The sequence below is a fragment of the Phaethon aethereus genome, assembly GCF_964289735.1.
Source record: "Phaethon aethereus genome assembly, chromosome: 1".
Lineage (NCBI taxonomy): Eukaryota > Metazoa > Chordata > Aves > Phaethontiformes > Phaethontidae > Phaethon > Phaethon aethereus.
Genome location: NC_138575.1, coordinates 223,666,056 through 223,684,379, shown reverse-complemented (window position 1 = coordinate 223,684,379; position 18,324 = coordinate 223,666,056). Strand labels below are relative to the sequence as shown.

The 18,324-nt window shown below is 47.0% G+C and overlaps 2 protein-coding genes across 2 annotated transcripts; both read right to left on the bottom strand.

Annotated features, from left to right (window-relative positions):
* Positions 1–409: 409 nt before the first annotated feature.
* LOC309417747 (uncharacterized protein) lies at positions 410–15,866 on the bottom strand (the record flags this gene model as incomplete). The annotated part of the gene is made up of 4 exons (XM_082015290.1): positions 410–1,375; positions 2,075–2,128; positions 14,717–14,777; positions 14,896–15,866. 4 exons carry the CDS (start codon positions 15,864–15,866, stop codon positions 410–412), a joined length of 2,052 nt encoding a protein of 683 aa, XP_081871416.1.
* Positions 8,415–9,371, bottom strand: LOC309414856 (olfactory receptor 51E2-like; the record flags this gene model as incomplete). The annotated part of the gene is made up of 1 exon (XM_082012232.1): positions 8,415–9,371. The coding sequence occupies one exon, from the start codon at positions 9,369–9,371 to the stop codon at positions 8,415–8,417; it is 957 nt and encodes a 318-aa protein (XP_081868358.1).
* Positions 15,867–18,324: the final 2,458 nt, after the last annotated feature.

Sequence of the window (18,324 nt, the reverse complement as noted above, 5' to 3'; positions counted from 1 at the left end):
TCCAGGGAACACCCTTTATATAACGAAAGCTGCTGCAGGAAAATCTTTTGGAGATACTCAGCCTTATGGTGTAAATATTTTAATCATGATAGGATTTCTTTTAATAGTGAAAGAATTTTAACAGTGAGGAATTTAACTTCTGGGAAGGGTGAACTCTCCATCTCCCCATGGTATAGTAACCAGACTGAATGTCTTTATGACAAGTTTCATCACACAATGGATGAAACCTCCTGGACAGTGGTAACAGGAGAGACAATCTAGTGATTTCTGCGAGAATGCATTGCTTAAACTCTAGGCATTGAGGAAGAGTTCCTCCCTGAACAAATAAATAGTCACTGTGTTAACTCTTGTTAAATTTTACAGCATCATCAATAAATTATAAGCATGGTTTGAGGCTCATACATATGAGTCAGGTTCCCTTTTGCTGGAAGAGGAGGACTACCCTGCCCCAGAGATTCTTGGTTCTCGCCCCATAAACAATGGAGTCTAACATGGGGGGCACTAGCAGGTAGAAATTGGCCACCATTATATGGATGTGGGGAGGGATGCTCTGCCTATACTGATGGGTGAGGAACATGAAGAGAGCAGGGACACAAAATGCAAGAATGACACAGACATGGGATGCACAAGTGCTGAAGGCTTTAAGTTGTGTCTCTGTGGATGACAGCCTCATTACCACCCGCAAGATCATGGTGCAGGACACAGAGATCAGGACCGTGTCAGATCCTGTCACTATGAAAGCCATGAAGAGGCCATAAATGACATTGACTCTGGTCCCCTCACATGCCAGCTTCACCACAGCCATGTGCTCACAGTAAGGGTGGGAGATGATGCGATGCTGGCAGAAGGGCATCCTGCAGAGGAGGAAGCAGAAGGTACTCACCAGGAGCACCCCATGCACCAGCACCAGGCTCCTGAGGGCCACCACCACCGGCACAGAGAGGATGCTGGAGTACCGCGGTAGGTGGCAAATAGCGATGTAGCGCTCCAAGGCCATGGCCATGAGTATGCCCAACTCCATTGATGAGAAAGTATGGATGAAGAACAGCTGAGCAAGGCAGGAGAGAAATCCAGTCTCCCTGGAGCCCAGCCAGAAGATGCCAAGCATTTTGGGCAGTGTGGATGTTGATAGGACCAGGTCAGTGAAGGCCAGCATGGCCAGGAAGAGGTACATGGGCTCGAGCAGGCTTGGCTCTGCCTCTATAATGAGGAGAAGGGTGATGTTCCCCTGCACAGCAATGGCATACATGATGCAGAAGGGGAAGGCAATCCAGAACTGCTCCTTCTCCAGCCCAGGGATGCCAACGAGTAAGAAATAGGGAGGGTGGGAGAAGACAGGAGAGTTCCGAGCCATGAAACCCTTCTTGTCTCTTGCCTACACTGAGGGCTTTTGCGTCCTGTAAAAAAAATCATCACCCTCAACCTGATCTGGTCAGTGACAAGCAGAGACTGCCATGAGGTATGGTCTAGAAGCTCAAATTCTCTAGTCAGCCATCCATCCCTGTGACAGCTGATCACACTGGTTCAGGAGAGCACTTCAGAAGAAAGTGTCCTGCCAGTTTCCCCTGAAAGTGCTCTGTTCCACTTTTTGGAGTGGTCCTGGAGCATGCAGACTGGATTCCTCCTGGATTAAACTGAATGGGAAGACTGCCTGACATGCACACCTGATGCTCTCCAGTGTCCAAAGGGTGTCCAGACCAGGAGACCAGATGAAACCTGGTCTCAAGTAAACCTTCTTGAAATGTGCGTGGTGGGGATATGAAGTCACTAGCACCAGCCCTATAGATCTACAGGAGCTTTTAACAGCACTGTGCTTCTTGCCAGTGTAAACTGAGGCAGCAAGTGCTTGCCTCAGTCAAGAAACAGCCAATTTCAGAGCAAAAAACTGAGCCAGTGCCACAGTATTGGACACCCTCCCTACAAATGCAGTGCTTCAGTGATGTCCATTCTCCTCCGTAAAAAGACTGCAGCTCGCTCAGCCCCTGCAAATTGCTCAGCTCACGGTTTCTTCCTAATACCTCGGAAAAAGGATCCCTTGTAGTCCTGCAGTACAGATTAGGCCAATGTTCCTGACCTGATAAGGCCCTTCAGAAACCTTCCTGGGGTTGGCCACACTTGTGCTGGAGAGCTGCAGGGAGCAGAGGGACAGAGGAGACAACATCAGCTTCCCGGGAGAGAGCTCGGCTTTTTCTCCCGCAAGGTCCAGTGCTAGCCAAGCCGGCTCCAGCAGCGGGCTCCCCTCCTGCTGCATCTGGAGTGAGTTTTCACGCCATGACCACCACAGCCCAGCCCAGCCCGGCCACCAGTCACCAACTGGAGCTGGGCTGTTGGGGTTGTGCTTGAAACCTCACAAATACATATGTCTCAGGGTCACCTGTGCTCTGGGAGAGAATTCCTGATTTTTTTTTTTTCCCATGTGGCTGTAAACACCCTAGGAACGGAAATTCCTGATATTTTCCTTTCTTCATTCCACCTCCTTCCTCCCAGCTGCCTCTGTTGGTGCTGCTTTACCTAAAACTTCATTCTTCTTCATTCTTCCGTGGAGCAGAGCAGGGCAGGGGCTGCGATGCGCAAGCCGAGGCAGCGCGGGAGGCGGGAGCGTGCCCGCAAGCCGCACGGCCTGGGGGCTGTTCCGCTCGCGCGGCTGCCGCCCGGGACAGGCGAAGGCCTGAAAGGCCTTATGGCAGAGCAGCAGATCGCTGCCGGAGCCCTGAATACTCACCTGCCTCCTGCGCGTTTGCAGGCAGGGACTCTGCACTGCAGAGACCAGGAGATACTCACGTGTCTGACAGATAAATCCCAGCGGGGAGCTCTGCGTTTCCCCCGCTACTCAACATGTAATTAGGGAGAGAGAAATAGGCAGTTTTTAACCTTGCCGATGCTGGTGACCTCATAGACACAGCTGCATTTTGCCCAGCTTTGTATCTGTTTTCTTGCAGTGTGTTTATTTGGAGGAGACTGAAGAGCGATGGAGTAGTTCAAGATTAAATCACAGGACTGGGTGTGTAATTAAAACTGCAGCAGCGTGAGTTATGAAGTACTTTCCAAACAGCAGCAATCCTTTCTCTGCTACATCTCATCTGTAGCTCTAATACAGGCTTGTCAGTAACGTCATCCCCATTAGAACGGTGACATAACAAGAGGCAGGTTTCAGACCCCTCTGTGTGGGACACTGCACCTCCCTGTGCTGTTTTTTGGGGGGTTGTACAACGTAGCATCTCTGTGCCAAATCTTTGGCAATGCCAATTTCAATTAAAAGGGGAGTTGTGCAAATAAAGCCCCTTTCCATTATTGGGGAACCACATCGAGCCCCAAGGCAGCCCAGGACAGCAGAAATGCCGAAGGGTCCCCAGTGTCACAGAGGCTTTATCAATACGAGTTAGTCAGATGTTACATTTCAATGTAATTTATTTCGAGTAAAGTCAATTCAATGCTCCGACAAAAATTAGTTAACCACAGGTTCAGGATGCCAGGTGGGAACTACTACTACACAGCTGACAAGAACTCTTAAGTTTTAGGACGACGATCCAAAATCTGCACTCACTCACGTAACAAGGCGAGGCCTCTCAACCTTGTGGAGTTACCTTAGGCAGTGTCCCAACCCAAGAGGAGAGTCCCTGACTGCAGACCTGCTGCTCCGAGCAGGGCCAACTCAATAGGACCCCCAGCAGGGCTCCGTTCATACCCTAGTCCAATCTGATCTGGGGTCATATATGGTCATGTTGGTTGGAGACCCCATTTTCCGGGTGGCAACAGCCATCGTGTGACTAGAATTAAGGTTTGAGATGCCTCTTACCCTAGGGACAGGTGTACCTGCTTCATCCAGGTCCAATCCCAGGAGTATGTGGAGAGGGAAGGGAAGGGAAGGGATACTTGGAGATCCCCCAGAAGATCTTCCCAGAGATCTCCAACAACTACTCCAGCCCCATGTGACTCTTTGTTGCCTCTATTGCCACTTCCAGACCCTGTGACTCCCAATCTTCTCCCCACTGCTGTGCAAATCACATTCCCATCCTGTCCTCTTCTCCCTCCCTCTCCTTGTCCCACTCCTTCCTTTTTAATTCCTCTTTGCAAGTGAACAGGGCTCTTTCTTCACCTTCCTGGAGCCAGCTGGGCCTCACGGAAAGCCCAGCTAAGTCAGTCCATCCCCACCTCTGCCTCTTGGCCCTGCTCACAGACAACATACGGGTTCAGACCTCATGCTTTCATTGGGTTTTTCCTTCTGCTGCAGGGCAGAGGTGACCCGGGGCCTCAGCAATGGCCATTTCATCTGGAAAGCAGTTGTCACAGTCATTGGCAAAGACACATGTTGAGGAAGAAGGCATGTTCCCTCTCTTCCCCAGCAAAGCAGCACTCTGTGACTAAAGTTTGGAAAACAAGATGGAAAGCAAGAATCCCATGCAGTTTCATTCGTACCCAGGAGAAATTCATCATGCCTCCCTGCTCTGAGAAATAGATGGCTAGGAAATATAATACAGCATTTTCAGGATGGTTCATTCATTTTTCTTTATTTTTTTTCTCAGCACAAAACGAAAAAAATAAGGAACATATGGAGAACGAGCAGGAGCTATTTCTCAATGCCACGGCCATCTGAAGAGAGTTTAGATCCATAGCACGCCTCTGGAAAATTCATTCACACATCCCAATCACATTAGGCAATACAGATTTTTTTCATTTTTATGAAAATTTTTTACCCTTCTAAGATCTAATAAACCAGAATATGACAAAAATGACAGGGGGGAAAATTGCCTTTAAGTCCCAGATGGCAACTACTTGTAACTCACTTAAATGAAAGTATTTATTTTGAAATAAAATGTGCTTTAATTTAGCAAAAAAGCTTATAACAAGATGTGTTTCATGGAGACTGAATCTGTACAAGCACAGACTATGAAAAGGACACGTATTTTACTCTCAGTGTTAACTGGCAATTGGAATAAACTGCAGAAAACTCCACCAAATATTGCTGTCATTTGGGGGTGCTGATGCAAGACAGCACATGTCTTTGATACCTCTTTCAGCACACCTAGAAGTTGTGGACAAGATGAAAGACCCCCTGAATGCAGCACTTAGACCTGCCTTCTGTCTTCCCTGATGGAACTCATTTTTCATTGCCTACTTTCCACATATTTCCCTGTTTTTCTCAAATAATTTATTTCTTTTTCACAGCTAAACTTGCTTATATTGCACCAGTGTGTACAGGGCCAACAGGATCATATGTCAAGCAAAAGAAAGTTGCCCACAGGGGTTGTGCTGCCTCCACCCTTGAAGGTTTTTAGGACTCAGCTGGATAAAACCCTGGGAAAACTGGCCTAACTCTAAATGAAACTTCTTCCTACAAATCACAGAATCATAGAATCATAGAATAGTTTGGGTTGGAAGGGACCTTTAAAGGTCATCTAGTCCAACACTCCTGCAATCTTAGACCATCAAGCATACTTCCACTTGCATGGGTGAATCAGTGCAGATTTACATGCTCTGTAATTTTCATTTTTCTCTTTCCTCCTTCTCTAGCAGTTCCTCCTGATATTTATTGTTTTGGGCTCTGGGCTCTGGGCTGACCTTTCCAGAGAATGATCTGCCATGCCCCCAAAGGATTATCCCACCATCTACCCAGCACTTGCAAAGCCACATCTAGATACTGCCTCTGGTTTTGGGCCCCAGTACAAAAAAGGCATCAACAAAATGGAGCAAGGTCACCTGATGGCTCCCATGGTGGCTGGGGATGGAGCAATGCTCCACAAGGAGAGGCTTAGGAAACTGGGCTTGCTCAGTCTGGAAAAGAAAAGGTTTTGGGAAGACCCAACAGCAGAAGAGCAGCCTTCCTCTAACCATTAGGAGGTTGTCAAGAAGATGTATTCTTTTCAATGTGGCATGGCAGGAGAATGAGAGAAACAAGTGTAAGTTTAAACAAGAGAGGTTCAAAGTGGATATAAAGAGAAACTTTTTCACTGTAAGGATGATCAAGCACCGTAATAGTCCCAGAAAGGTTGTGCAGCATCCATCCTTGGAAGCTTTCAACACCAAACTGGATAAAGCCCTAAACAACCTTGTCTGACCCTAGACCTGCCCCTGCTTGGAGCAGGAGGTTGGATTAGAGATGTCCTGAGGTCATTTCCAACCTGAGTTACTCTGTGATAATCATCTACTGATGGAGACATCAGTGTTCAAGAGCACCCGGGACTCCTGATGGAGTGTAGATCAGCCTTCTTAATATTACCTGATGCTGCTCTAGTCATCTCTGAAGGGTCCTGATGTGCAGTTTTGTGCACTAGCCATTTAACTTCTGTTACTCCCTTGTGTAGCGAAAGCCAGAGCGTTGTTCAAATTAGAGATCACACACCCCTGGCAGCCCTCACTGGAGGAATCCCAGAGGCTGTTGCAGTAGGAACCGCAAACACTTCCGTGTGCATGGCAAATGCAGCCATCTCAAGGATGAAGACTAAATTCCTGATAACCGACAACAAGGTAAGAGTTTAAACCAAGAAAAAAAGAAGAGATAGTTTGTTTCTTTCTACTTATAAAGAAGAAGATTTATTTTTTAAAAGACAAAGAACATAAATTTTTTCAACAGATTAGGAAAAAAACTAGAAGTGAACACTTTTCAAATCTGTATGTTTCATTGTAAAATCCTATTGTACAACATCCTTTCCCAGGATCTTTAACCTTTTTCCAAAATATGAAATGATTTCTCTATCCTTAGAGGTATTCAAAAGCTGTCTGAACACAGTCCTGGCTCTAGCTTGAGCTGGGGATTTGGACAAGATGACCTTCAGAGATTCCTCCAACCTCAGCCATTCTGTGATACTGTGACGGTGTGAAAACAAATGCACTTTGCTTTCAGACCTTCTTCATTGGCCCAAAGGCTTGTTGGCTTCCATCATATCAAAAGAGTTTTGTAGTAGTGTCCCACTGGTAGAAGAGTAATGAGAATAAAGACAGAAAAGGCCGTCAGGTACTCTGTTTCATGAGGAATACCTAGAAAGTCAAAAAAAAGCTTGAAAGCTGAAGATTTTGACCTTAATTCATAACTTCTTAGGAATTCCAAGCATGTGTGAAGTCAAAGGTATGAAACACATTTGACTTGGAAATACCATTTCCTTCAGCTTGGAAGCTTTCCTGTATCAGCACTAGTGTGGCCAGCAGGAGCTGGGAAGGGATCGTGCCCCTGTGCTCAGCACTGGTGAGGCCGCACCTCGAATCCAGTGTTCAGTGTTGGGCCCCTCCCTACAAGAAGGACGTTGAGGTGCTGGAGCGTGTCCAGAGAAGGGCAACGGAGCTGGTGAGTGGTCTGAAGAAAAGTCTGATGAGGAGCAGCTGAGGGAACTGGGGATGTTCAGTCTGGAGAAGAGGAGGCTGAGGGGAGACCTTATCGCTCTCTACAACTGCCTGAAAGGGGGTTGTGGTGAGGTGGGGGTTGGTCTCTTCTCCCAAATAACTCGTGATAGGATGAGAGGAAATGGCCTCAAGTTGTGCCAGGGGAGGTTCAGACTGGATATTAGGAAAGATTTCTTTACAGAGAGAGTGGTCAAGTATTGTCACAGGCTGCCCAGGGAGGTGGTGGCGTCTCCATCACTGGAAGTGTTCAGAAAACGTGTAGACGTGGCACTTCAGGTCATGGTTTAGCAGGTATGGTGGTGTTGGGTTGGTGGTTGGACTTGATGATCTTAAAGGTCTTTTCCAACGATTCGGTGAAGTATCATTTGCATTTATAACTTGCTTATTTTTTCTCTTAAGAGGTTGTCATATTATTGAATGTAATTATTAACTGAAATTATTTTTACAATTGCTACCACTAACTCTAGGTCTGAAATTTTTCCAGAGCAGCTGCTACAAGGACGCTGAGCTATCTTGACTGAACACCCAATAGGTCAGAACAAGACCACAGAGGTGGAGGACTTCTTCTGAAGTGCGTCTCTGCACCCATAATATCACTTGCTGTAATTATCTTACTTCGAGATTGCTGCTACAGCCAAAGTTTCTGGCAAAAATTTTGCTAAATTTTTTTTTTGAAAGTGAGTGTGCCACAAGCAGAAACCATGAATTAACTAAATCATTCAAAAACCAGTGTAGCATTCACTCAGCTCTGCCATTGTTACAGGTGAGATGGGAACAAAGAAGTGCAATGTCAAGACATCTTTATTAGTTTGCTGAGCCACTTTTTCTTCCCGTTGCGCTACCTGCTGGATCAGGGTTGGATTTAGATCATTGTAGTAGATTCTCTCCAAGTTTGGCGAGGGTAAACACTCTTGGAAGGAGTTTACAATTGCTATTTACTTTTTGCCTTGTGGTAGCACCTCAGAGTCTCCTACCATGTGCTAGGTGCCATACGGAGGACACTTCTTTACACTGAAGACTCTAAGTGTAAAACAAGATGAGCTGGTGTGAGGATACAGGAGGCAGCGGCCGAGCACGGGTCACTGGGCAGTTCTGTCATTGTATATATGTATTAAATTCAGGATCCTCCTCTGTATCTGTTTGGTCCTCACCCCATAGATGATGGGGTTGAGCACAGCGGGCACCAAGATGTAGATGTTCCCCATGGTGATATGGACCAGTGGAGCCAGGTCCTTCCCAAACCTGTGCACCACGGACAGCCCAATCAGGGGCACGTAGAAGGCCAGGACCACGCAGATATGGGCAACGCAGGTGCTGAACACTTTGAGCCTCTCCTTCCATGATGCCAGCCGCAACACAGCCTTGAGGATCAGGATGTAGGAGAGGCAGATGAGGATGGCGTCCAGCCCCATGACCAGCAGGATGGCGGTGAGGCCGTACACCACACTGGGGGTGGTGTTGGCGCAGGCCAGGTTCATCACATCCTGGTGCAGGCAGAAGGAGTGTGACAGCACCCGGGAGCTGCAGAATGGAAGGGGCAGGAGGAGCAAAGGCAAAGGCAGGAAGAAGAGAACTCCCCTGGCCATGGCTACCAGCCCTATTTTTGCTGTTGCAGCATTGGTGAGGATGGCAGCGTGTCTCAGTGGGTGGCAGATGGCCACATACCTGTCCACGGCCATGGCCAGAAGGACAGTGGACTCGATGGCCGAGAGGGTGTGGATGAGGAACATCTGGACAAGGCAAGCACCAAAGCTGATCTCCCTGGTGTTGAACCAGTAGAAGGAGAGGATGCGTGGCACCGTGGACGTGGACAAGGCCAGGTCGATGGCAGCCAGCATGCAGAGAAAGAAGTACATGGGAGCGTGCAGGCTGGGCTCCGTCTTCACGATGAACAGCACCGCGCAGTTGCCTGTGACCGCCAAGATGTACATGGAGCACAGAAGGATCGCCATCCAGAAGTGGGCCGTCTCCAGCCCCGGGATGCTGGCCAAGATGAAGGAGGATGGGCTGAGGTCAGAGCTGTTGGGGGAGGGCATGGCACGCGGGGTGAAGAGCAGTGATGCTATGCCATGGCACATCCCGTGCTGCAAGGGAAAAACAGCAGCTTTATAAACCCTTTCCCAAGACTATGAACCCCATGGGGCTGTGCCTGTGAAATGCAAGGGAATCTTATAGCTGCCACACCGATACAGAGACCGCCTCTCTTATTTCTTTAGCCCATTATGGCTATATACAACAACATACGCAGCCACAAAATGGTGGCATTTGAATTTGAACAGGAATTGCCTGAATTCTCTTAAATGCAGAACACTGTAAAATCAATATTTTAAATTATAACTCCAACAGCTCAACTTGTTTTCTTTTATTTTTAAAGAGCAAAATTTAAAAAAAAGAAAATATTTTTAGTGCTTCCTGTTAAACTTCAGCTCTGCTCGAGTTTTTCCATATGTGCTGTGCTGTCCTGTCAAAAATGCACTCTGCGAAACTGGCTGCGTGCCTCCCATGGTCCGCCACTCCCAAGTGCTGCAGACACACGGAGTGAGACACGCATATTTATTTGTTTGCACACATAAATTGGATTTTCATCCCTTCTGCCTGAAAACACATATGGAAATATCAGAATATCTGTAGAGATAAAAATTCTGGTTATTCTCCTTATTCTGTATCTGTAAACTTTCCAGGAGTGCTGTGATCCAAGGAGAATGGCCAGGAAGATACGTGAAAAGCCTTTGCTTTAGGTGTCTGTCTTCTCTAGGCTGAAGAGAAGAGGGGGCTCGGCTCGCGCGGCGTGGGACTTCTCCTGTCCTGCCCGGTGGAGCAGGCAGCGAGTCCGCAGCTGCCTGTAGCTGCGTGGGAATAAACCCCCCGTCCCCCTGCCCGGTATGGACGGCAGGAGGTCAAGCACATAACTGCTGTCTGCAACATCCCTCAGCTGTCTGATCATTTCTTTCATGCCCTATCCATGTAGAACAAGGATGTAAAATGTTTTTGTGGCAAGCTCTGCAGGCTATAGTACAGCTTTTTTAAAAATAACATTTGGTTATGGAAACGTGGGGGTTTTTTTACTGCACATCTGTGGTGAAGCCTTTATCCTGAAATAGCAATCACGATTTATTTCCCTGATGTGGGGTTTCTCCATCTTGAATCTATAACAAATAAGACTCATACTTTAGCTTTTTATACACAATTTACAAACAGCGTAGGTGGACTGTTACTGTCAAGTTGCCTGAAAGCTATTCTAGTGATGAAATTTTCAGCAAACCACTTACTGACATTAAAATGCAAGCTGAGTGAGGAAAGTGCTTCAGTAATTGCCAACAAGCATCTGAGCCAACTTACCTGCCAGCCACTGAAGTGTAATTACAGTATGAGTATCATTGTAAAATATCTGCCACCCTATTCATTTCTTTTGAGAGAATGTGACCGTGAGAGACAGACACACAAAGTAAATAATCCCCATGTGTTTCAGTTCATCTTTAGTTTTTTGGCATCGATAAATGCACCGATGCTTTTGGAAGCGACTAATGATTTTGGATTTCTAGTGGAATGAAGACCAGGTACTGTAAGGACCTTGCTTTCTGTAGAGGTGAAAGCTGGATCCATGTCTTTAAAAACACCAGTAAACACAGATTTATTTTCCTGGGGTGATCCTCCCACCAGCAAGCCCCAGTAAGTGCATTTGACAAGAGGGAAGCACATCCAGACAGTTAAACCATCCAAGCCAGAGGACCACTAGCAGCAGCCACAACAGCTGATCTCAGTAAACGCTCATAAACATTGACCAGACTTGTCCCGTGGAGCCAAAATTGGCCTAAGACCAACTTCCCAGGAGAGAGAAGGCAATGGGACAGTCTTCACCATCTGAATCCATCTCTCCACTGCTCCCTCCTGCGATGTGGCAGTGAGAGGGGAATGTATATACCCCCTCAAAAGCCCTCTGAGCCATTTTGAGTATGTAGTCATTTTTCCATGTCATGACACTGGAAAAAAAAAGCATGTATCAAGCCAAAATAACTTCAGAGGGAAAAGCGAAAAGAATAATTAAAAAAACACAAGGCATCACTAAAATTCAAAGCATTTTTGAACCAAAATTAAAATTTCATCTTAATTGATGGTTTGATCAAATGTGGTTCATTTTTTTTTTATTTTCCTAGCTGTTTGTCATCACTTTTGTAAGCAGAAAAGCTGTATCTGCTTGTAGCTCTGCTGCTGTTTTATAAATATGCCCAGGTCCTCTGGGCAGGCGCTTGAGTCATACAAGCTACGCCTGCACTAAAGTGAGCAGGACATGGCTGGAGCCTGATCCCACCATCACACACACAGTTAACCTGTTCCTTGCCTCCAGGGACATCCCTGGCTGCTGCCAGCTAACCCTGACCCAGGCAGTGCCCAGGCATGGATGAGGGGGTAGCACCAGCCGGGGGATAATGTCCACTGGGCTGTGGAGTAAAGTCAACCCAGTTAGGGAAGGAAGAAAGGATAGACATGGATATGGCCAAGAAGCACTAGGTGTCTCCAGGACAGACAACTGCCCTTATCCCTCTTTTAATTATGTGTGGACAAAGCCACAGAGGACAGCAGGGACTGCAACCTGGCTCTGCGTGAATGAGGGCAACAGGAGAGTTTCCTAGGGCAGAGGAGATGCACGGCACAGGGCTCAGAGGGTTTGGGATGGGAGGAGCTGGCAGTGAGAGCCAAATGGAGGTGGCAGGAATGTCCTTCCTTCTCCTTCTCCTTCTCCTTCTCCTTCTCCTTCTCCTTCTCCTTCTCCTTCTCCTTCTCCTTCTCCTTCTCCTTCTCCTTCTCCTTCTCCTTCTCCTTCTCCTTCTCCTTCTCCTTCTCCTTCTCCTTCTCCTTCTTCTCCTTCTCCTTCTTTCCCTTCCCCTTCCTCTTCCCAATGTTCCCTCTCTCTTTTTGTCTCTCCCTCCCTCCATCTCCCATTCCACCCTTCTCCTCTTCCCATCCTTCTCCCCTCCTCTTCCTCTCCTGTCCTCAAGAGTGCCTCTGATATGTCTCACACCGCTCTTCCTGTGCCTTATAGGAAATAAATCCATTGGCAAGTACTGTAAGTGATCCCATGGAGTGGGATCCCAAAGTGGGGAGCTCAGGGCATCACAGAATAGGAATTAGCAGCTTTAAGTGGTTCATCTATCTCTTTTTTTTCTCTCACACAGGTGTTAAACCACAATTAAATTTCCCATTCCCAGAGGCAGCCACAAAGGTTTTTGAACATATGTTCCTAAAAGACGGTACGTTATATAGAGGTTCCAAACCTTGAGCGTCTGCTTGGTACCCTCCAGCTACACAGGGGGAAGCAAACGGGGAGGCCAATGAAGCTCTGCTGAGCTGGGTGATGGAGATGCACCAAATGCACTGGTGCCACGGTCTCCAGCTGTGCTAACCAACGTGCTAATAAATCTCCCACACATTTCCTCCCTGGCTGTCCCCCTCAAACATTTTCTTGCTGTGGCACAGGCTCCTTGGGCTTTTGCTGTTCTGGAGAATGGCTATAGCCAGGAAGAACAGAGTTTCAGAGAGAAACTCTGGAAGTTTTCAGAATGGGAGCAGTGCTGTGCAAGGATCCTGCAAGGAAAGCATCTCTCCAGCAAAGCTCCTTTCTAGGCTTTTCTGCTGAAAGTTGTGTTTGTTCCCTTATGTTAATCTTCCCTCTGATAATAACTGGCTACAAGGACCAGGCGGGACCTTAGATATTTTGAGCAAAGAGTGCTCTCATTAGGGTGCTCTCATTAGGTGCTATCTCGATGCAGATGGGACCTCCACCCCAAGACCCGCTGTGCCCCTGCTCAGGCAGAGGTTCTGGGGGTGGTCTGCTGAACAGTATTTCATCCTGTGCAAGGCCCCACTGGGATCCTCAGCAAAATCAGTAGCATGACAAAACAAAGAGTGGCCTGGGAATACTCCCCTTTCTCCTTTTCCCTTTTTTTATGGAGATGTTCCCTCATTATTCTTTTCTCTCTATTCCAGGTACAGTTATATGTAGAACAGAATAGGAAAAGGCACTAGTACCGGGTTAGTCTGAAGACTGCAGTGTTCAACAGCGGGCAGAAACAGTCCAGTTCTGGTGTGTAATCCTGCCCCAATACCTTCTGCTGCCTCACCCTTCCGAGGTGAACACTGGCCATTTCTTCCTATTCTCCACCATGGTCCAAACTGGCCAAAATGTGCTGTAAGACCAACAAAAACACAGCTCCACAAGTTGGAGGCATGAAAGATATTGGGTCTTTTTATTCTGTCTATCTTGGGTCTGTTTTATTCTGAGGATGCAAGCCAGGAGGATCATGAAAGCTTTCTGCATGCCTGGCTGAGACCCATCCTACTGCAGAGCAATAAGGTGCCGGGAGACACTGTCACCTCCTGTCTGTGGGCTGCCCTGGAGATCTCCTCCCATCCCTCTGAGGGAGACAGTCAGTACCTGGCAGGTCTCAGCTAGAAGACTGTAGTACGTGGTCCATAGTGTCAGGAAGTTTAGCCATTCCTATTACATTTTTGAAACACCTTTTTTTCAGCAAGGGAGCTAGCCACACCAGACCCCTAAGCACCATCCTGGTGCATACCTAATTCATACAATCCTATGCTCATCTACAGCAAATCCTGAAGATTTTAAGCAACTCCAACCTAATATCTCTGCATCATATAAAGAGAAAAAAAAAAGCTTCATCAAGTCTTTTGACCTTTTACAACAAATAGTTGTCTTTTATTGAAGATACTGCACATATACATTACATTCAATGCAAAACAGTGGCTGGAACATTAGACTTGCCAAGATGATAAGGCTCAATGACACCAAAAAGAGATGCAAAAGCAGCACTGTTTCCATCACTATAGATGCGTATGGCACTTTAGAAACACGGATGAAGAAGAAGGCTGTGACATTTTTTTAGGAGGACTGAAAGTGCCGCAGGCCCTCTTAACAGGACCTAATCTTCAGAAAATGCTGTGTGCTCAGCCTCTGGAGCTGAGCTCCATCTTGTGGGATGTTTGCAGTTGAACAACTAATGACTGGGGTATTCAGAGCGGCTCCAAACTCTTGGCACAAGCCCTGTCCTGTTGGGCTTGCTGCCTGGGTTAGCTATGCTGTAATGTGCAGTGAGGGAACGATGACCCCATGCAAGGGAATCTGAGTGAAGCTTACACACTATTATCTGGCTGTTAGAGTTTGCGTAACGTGCATTGCAGAGGTTCCTTGATCCACCCCATCGTGTGACCTGAAAAGAGAAAGTAATGCAGCCCGTTTTTCTGTAATTGTCTCCCTCTAATCAGGGCTTCCATCTGTATATATCACTGGCATTAATGCCTGGGGTGTTTCCAGGCTGCTGGAAGGGATGAAAGCATCATGCTAGGACAAGACATGGAAGATCACAGCTCTGGGTTGAGGAACAGCATCTGAGCGGATTTGCAGGTCTTTCATCTGGCAGTGACCCCTGCGGATGGAGCACCGAGAAACCAGTCCGCTAGCTCTGACTGAGAAACCAGTCCACTAGCTCTGACCGAGAAACCAGTCCACTAGCACTTTCTGGCAGAACGGGTGGAGGAAACTACCAGTCAGATTCACTCTTCCTCCACAGTGCCCTGAGCAAAGCCTCACGGATGTGGCTGGATTTTATGCTGTAGATAATGGGGTTGAGAGCAGGGGGAATTATAAGGTAGGTGTAGGCCACCAAAGTGTTAACCAGAGGAGGAATATTCTTTCCAAAGCGATGGATCATGGACAGTCCTATCATTGGGATGAAGAACACCAGAACAGCACAAATATGGGAGACACAGGTATTCAAAGCCTTGAGACACTCCTCCTTGGTTGCAAGGCCGATAACAGTTTTAATGATCAGGATGTAGGACAGCACAATGAAGATGAAGTCCATCCCCACCGTTGATAAAAGAACAATCATACCATAGAAGACATTGACTTTTATATCTGCACATGCGAGGTTCATGATATCAGAATGGAAGCAAAAAGAATGAGAAAGCTCAGTCTTGCGGCAATAGGTTAGTCTCTTGAGCAAGAAGGGTATGGGAAGGAGGGAGACCATACCTCTCAGTACAATTGCCAGACCTATTTTTATGACAGTCGTCTTGGTCAGTATGGATGGGTGTCTCAGTGGATAGGAGATGGCAATGAAGCGGTCAAATGCCATTGCCAGGAGCACAGAGGATTCAATGAAGGACAGTATGTGGATGAAGTACATCTGAGTGAGGCAAGCATCAAACCCAATCCTTCGCATATTAAACCAAAAAACGCCCAGAGTAGTAGGCAGTGTACATAGAACCAAGCCCAGGTCAGTGACTGCCAGCATGGAGAGGAAGTAGTACATAGGTTCGTGAAGACTTTGGGTCTTCTTTATGATGAATAGGATCATGCAGTTCCCCAAGAGAGCAACAAGGTACAGTGCACAGAAAGGGATGGAGATCCAGTGGTGAAGGGCTTCCAGGCCTGGGATGCCCATCATGATGAAAGCTGAAGGCTGATAGAAGGAGCCATTGAATTCCCACGTGGTATGTGAGTCATGCTCCATCCCAGCTCAGCTCTCACATGACCTATACCTAAAACGAATCAACAACAGAAACTCCACATAGTTGGACTCTCCACTGAATATAAAGTGGGTAATGACAAGTGCCGCATCCCTCCACCTCCCCACCAACCTATGCAGATGCCCCATGCTGTTTAGGACACTGTTATAATTACCATGGTATCACTTTTGACTACACTCATGTTTATCCAATAAAATATAAAATTAAGGAAAAGGATGGACAATTTTTCTTAAAAAAGAAAAACATTTTTTCTTAAAATGAAAGTGAAAACATTGCTGGTGAGTGCTACTGTTTTACAGTCGTCCCCAAATTCCACAGGTTGAGATGCTCTATTGAGTGAGTAAATGCTTTTTCTACAGTCATCCCAACCAAGACTAAGCTGCTAAGCAGCTGACTTCTTTTTGATGCTAACTGGAGTTCAAAGGTCATGAAAATGGTGAAAGTTTAAGTCTGATTTCTTATTCAAGAAACCAACATTGGAAATAAATGCAAAATATAACAGAGAATCAGGCACTTAGATGTTACTGCTCTCAGCTCAGAAGACGGCCACCAGAATAAGATGGATTTTCAGCAGCTTTCACATCCAAGTTGTTGCTCATTTCATAATCTACCTTACCATCAGGTGAAGGGAAATAAATGAGCAAAACCCCACTTTTGTGGTGACCCTGACTGTTGTTAATAACAGGCAAACACAAGCCAAAGCACAAGAAGTTGCACGTCCAGAAGCACTGGGAAGGCATCCACAGAAAGTCTCTGGGTCCGAATCAGAGGGGAGGGGCACAGCTGGTATGGTGAGGTTTTTACACAGGGATCAAGAGTATGAGGTGCGTGAGACCTTTACAGAAATCTAGCAGATGTCTGCTCTAGTGAGTTCAGCAGAAGGCCACTGAGATGGGTGGGGGTTGGAGCAATGCCCTAGGATAAGAGACCAAGGAAAGAGGCTTGTTCAGCCTGGAGAAGAGAAGGCTTTGCAGGGACCCAACAGCAGCCTTCCCCTACCCACAGGGAGGCTATCAAGCAGGCCAAGCCAGGCTCTTCACAGCAGTGCATGGATGAGAGACAACAGGTCTAAGTTAAAACAAGGGAGGTTTAAACTGCATATAATGAGAAATCTTTCCCCATGAGGACGGTCAAGCATTGGAGCAGGTTGCCCAGAGAGGCCGTGCATCTCCATCCTTAGAAGTTTCCAAGACCCAACTGGATAAAGCCCTGAGCAGCCTTGTCTGACCTCATAACTGGCCCTTCTTTGAGCAGGACGGTGGACAAGAGGTCTTCTGAAGTCTCTCCAAACTAAATTATCCAATGAACTTATGAGCCTGTGATCTTACCATAGGTTTCAGTCCTCTTGGAGGATTCAACCATCTCAGCACAATCTAGGTTCGTGACAATGCACCCTAGCAGAGATGCTGGAGAGGCTGACAGGGCCCCTGAGCCCTCTCTGTGCCTTCTGTGACAGAATGACTGGCTGGATGGGCAGGGGAAAGCAGTGAGTGTACAAGACGAGCTAATCAAAGAAAAAGAAATATTTGTGGCTTCAGTCTTAATGCACCTTCTGTAGGATACAAAACAAGCAGGTCAAAGAGTGCCTGAATTATGAGCAAGAGGGTTTACTATAACAGTTCGTTTTTGAATAAACACACATACCTTCCATGACGTATTTATTAAGTTCCTAATATGATTTTGATCCATTAGACTCTCAGCCTGCTTGAGAGTCTAATGTGGCAATAAATCCCAAAGCTTAGCAAGGATAAACATCTTCCTGCTCCAGGGCAAAAGCAACATGTAATTGATGGGAACTAAGGAAGACCCAAAGTCATTTCATTTCCTCCAGGCAGGGTCAATTTATCTCCATTGCAAAGCTACACGTTAGTATCAGGAATGGCCTCGGCCGGCACGTAGCCCTGCGCTGTCAGTTGCGGACGGGACAAGTCACAGCCCTTCTTCAGGAGACCCTTGTCAGCGCATGAGGTGACACGGACGTGGATGGAGAGCCAAGTGCTTTCCCCAACGCATCGACAGTGGCCGACGTTGGCAAAAGGACACTGTCCATAGGTACCTCTGGTCCCAAGTGGCGGCTCGATGCTCCCCAGAGGTAAGAGCTGCCCCTTTCTGCCAGTCCAAAAGCATGTGAGCAGCAAGAATTATCTGCGGACTCCTGCAATTCACTCTCATCTGGAGGCTGGGTTAAAAAACCTAAAAAAACTGAGCGCATGCATGCCTGTTTGTCTGTCTGTCTCCCTTACAGCAGCATCTGGCAGATATTCAGAACTTTCAAAGGTATTAAGATTCAAGAGGTTTCCAGGAATATGGAGGTGGATAAGGAGGAGAGAATGTTAGAGCACAGTGGGAAAGAAGGGACTGGTGAGAACTCACTGGGGTCTGTAGGGGATGCTCCTCCTCAAGAAAACCTTCATGCAAACCTGATTTTGTTAGACACTGGCA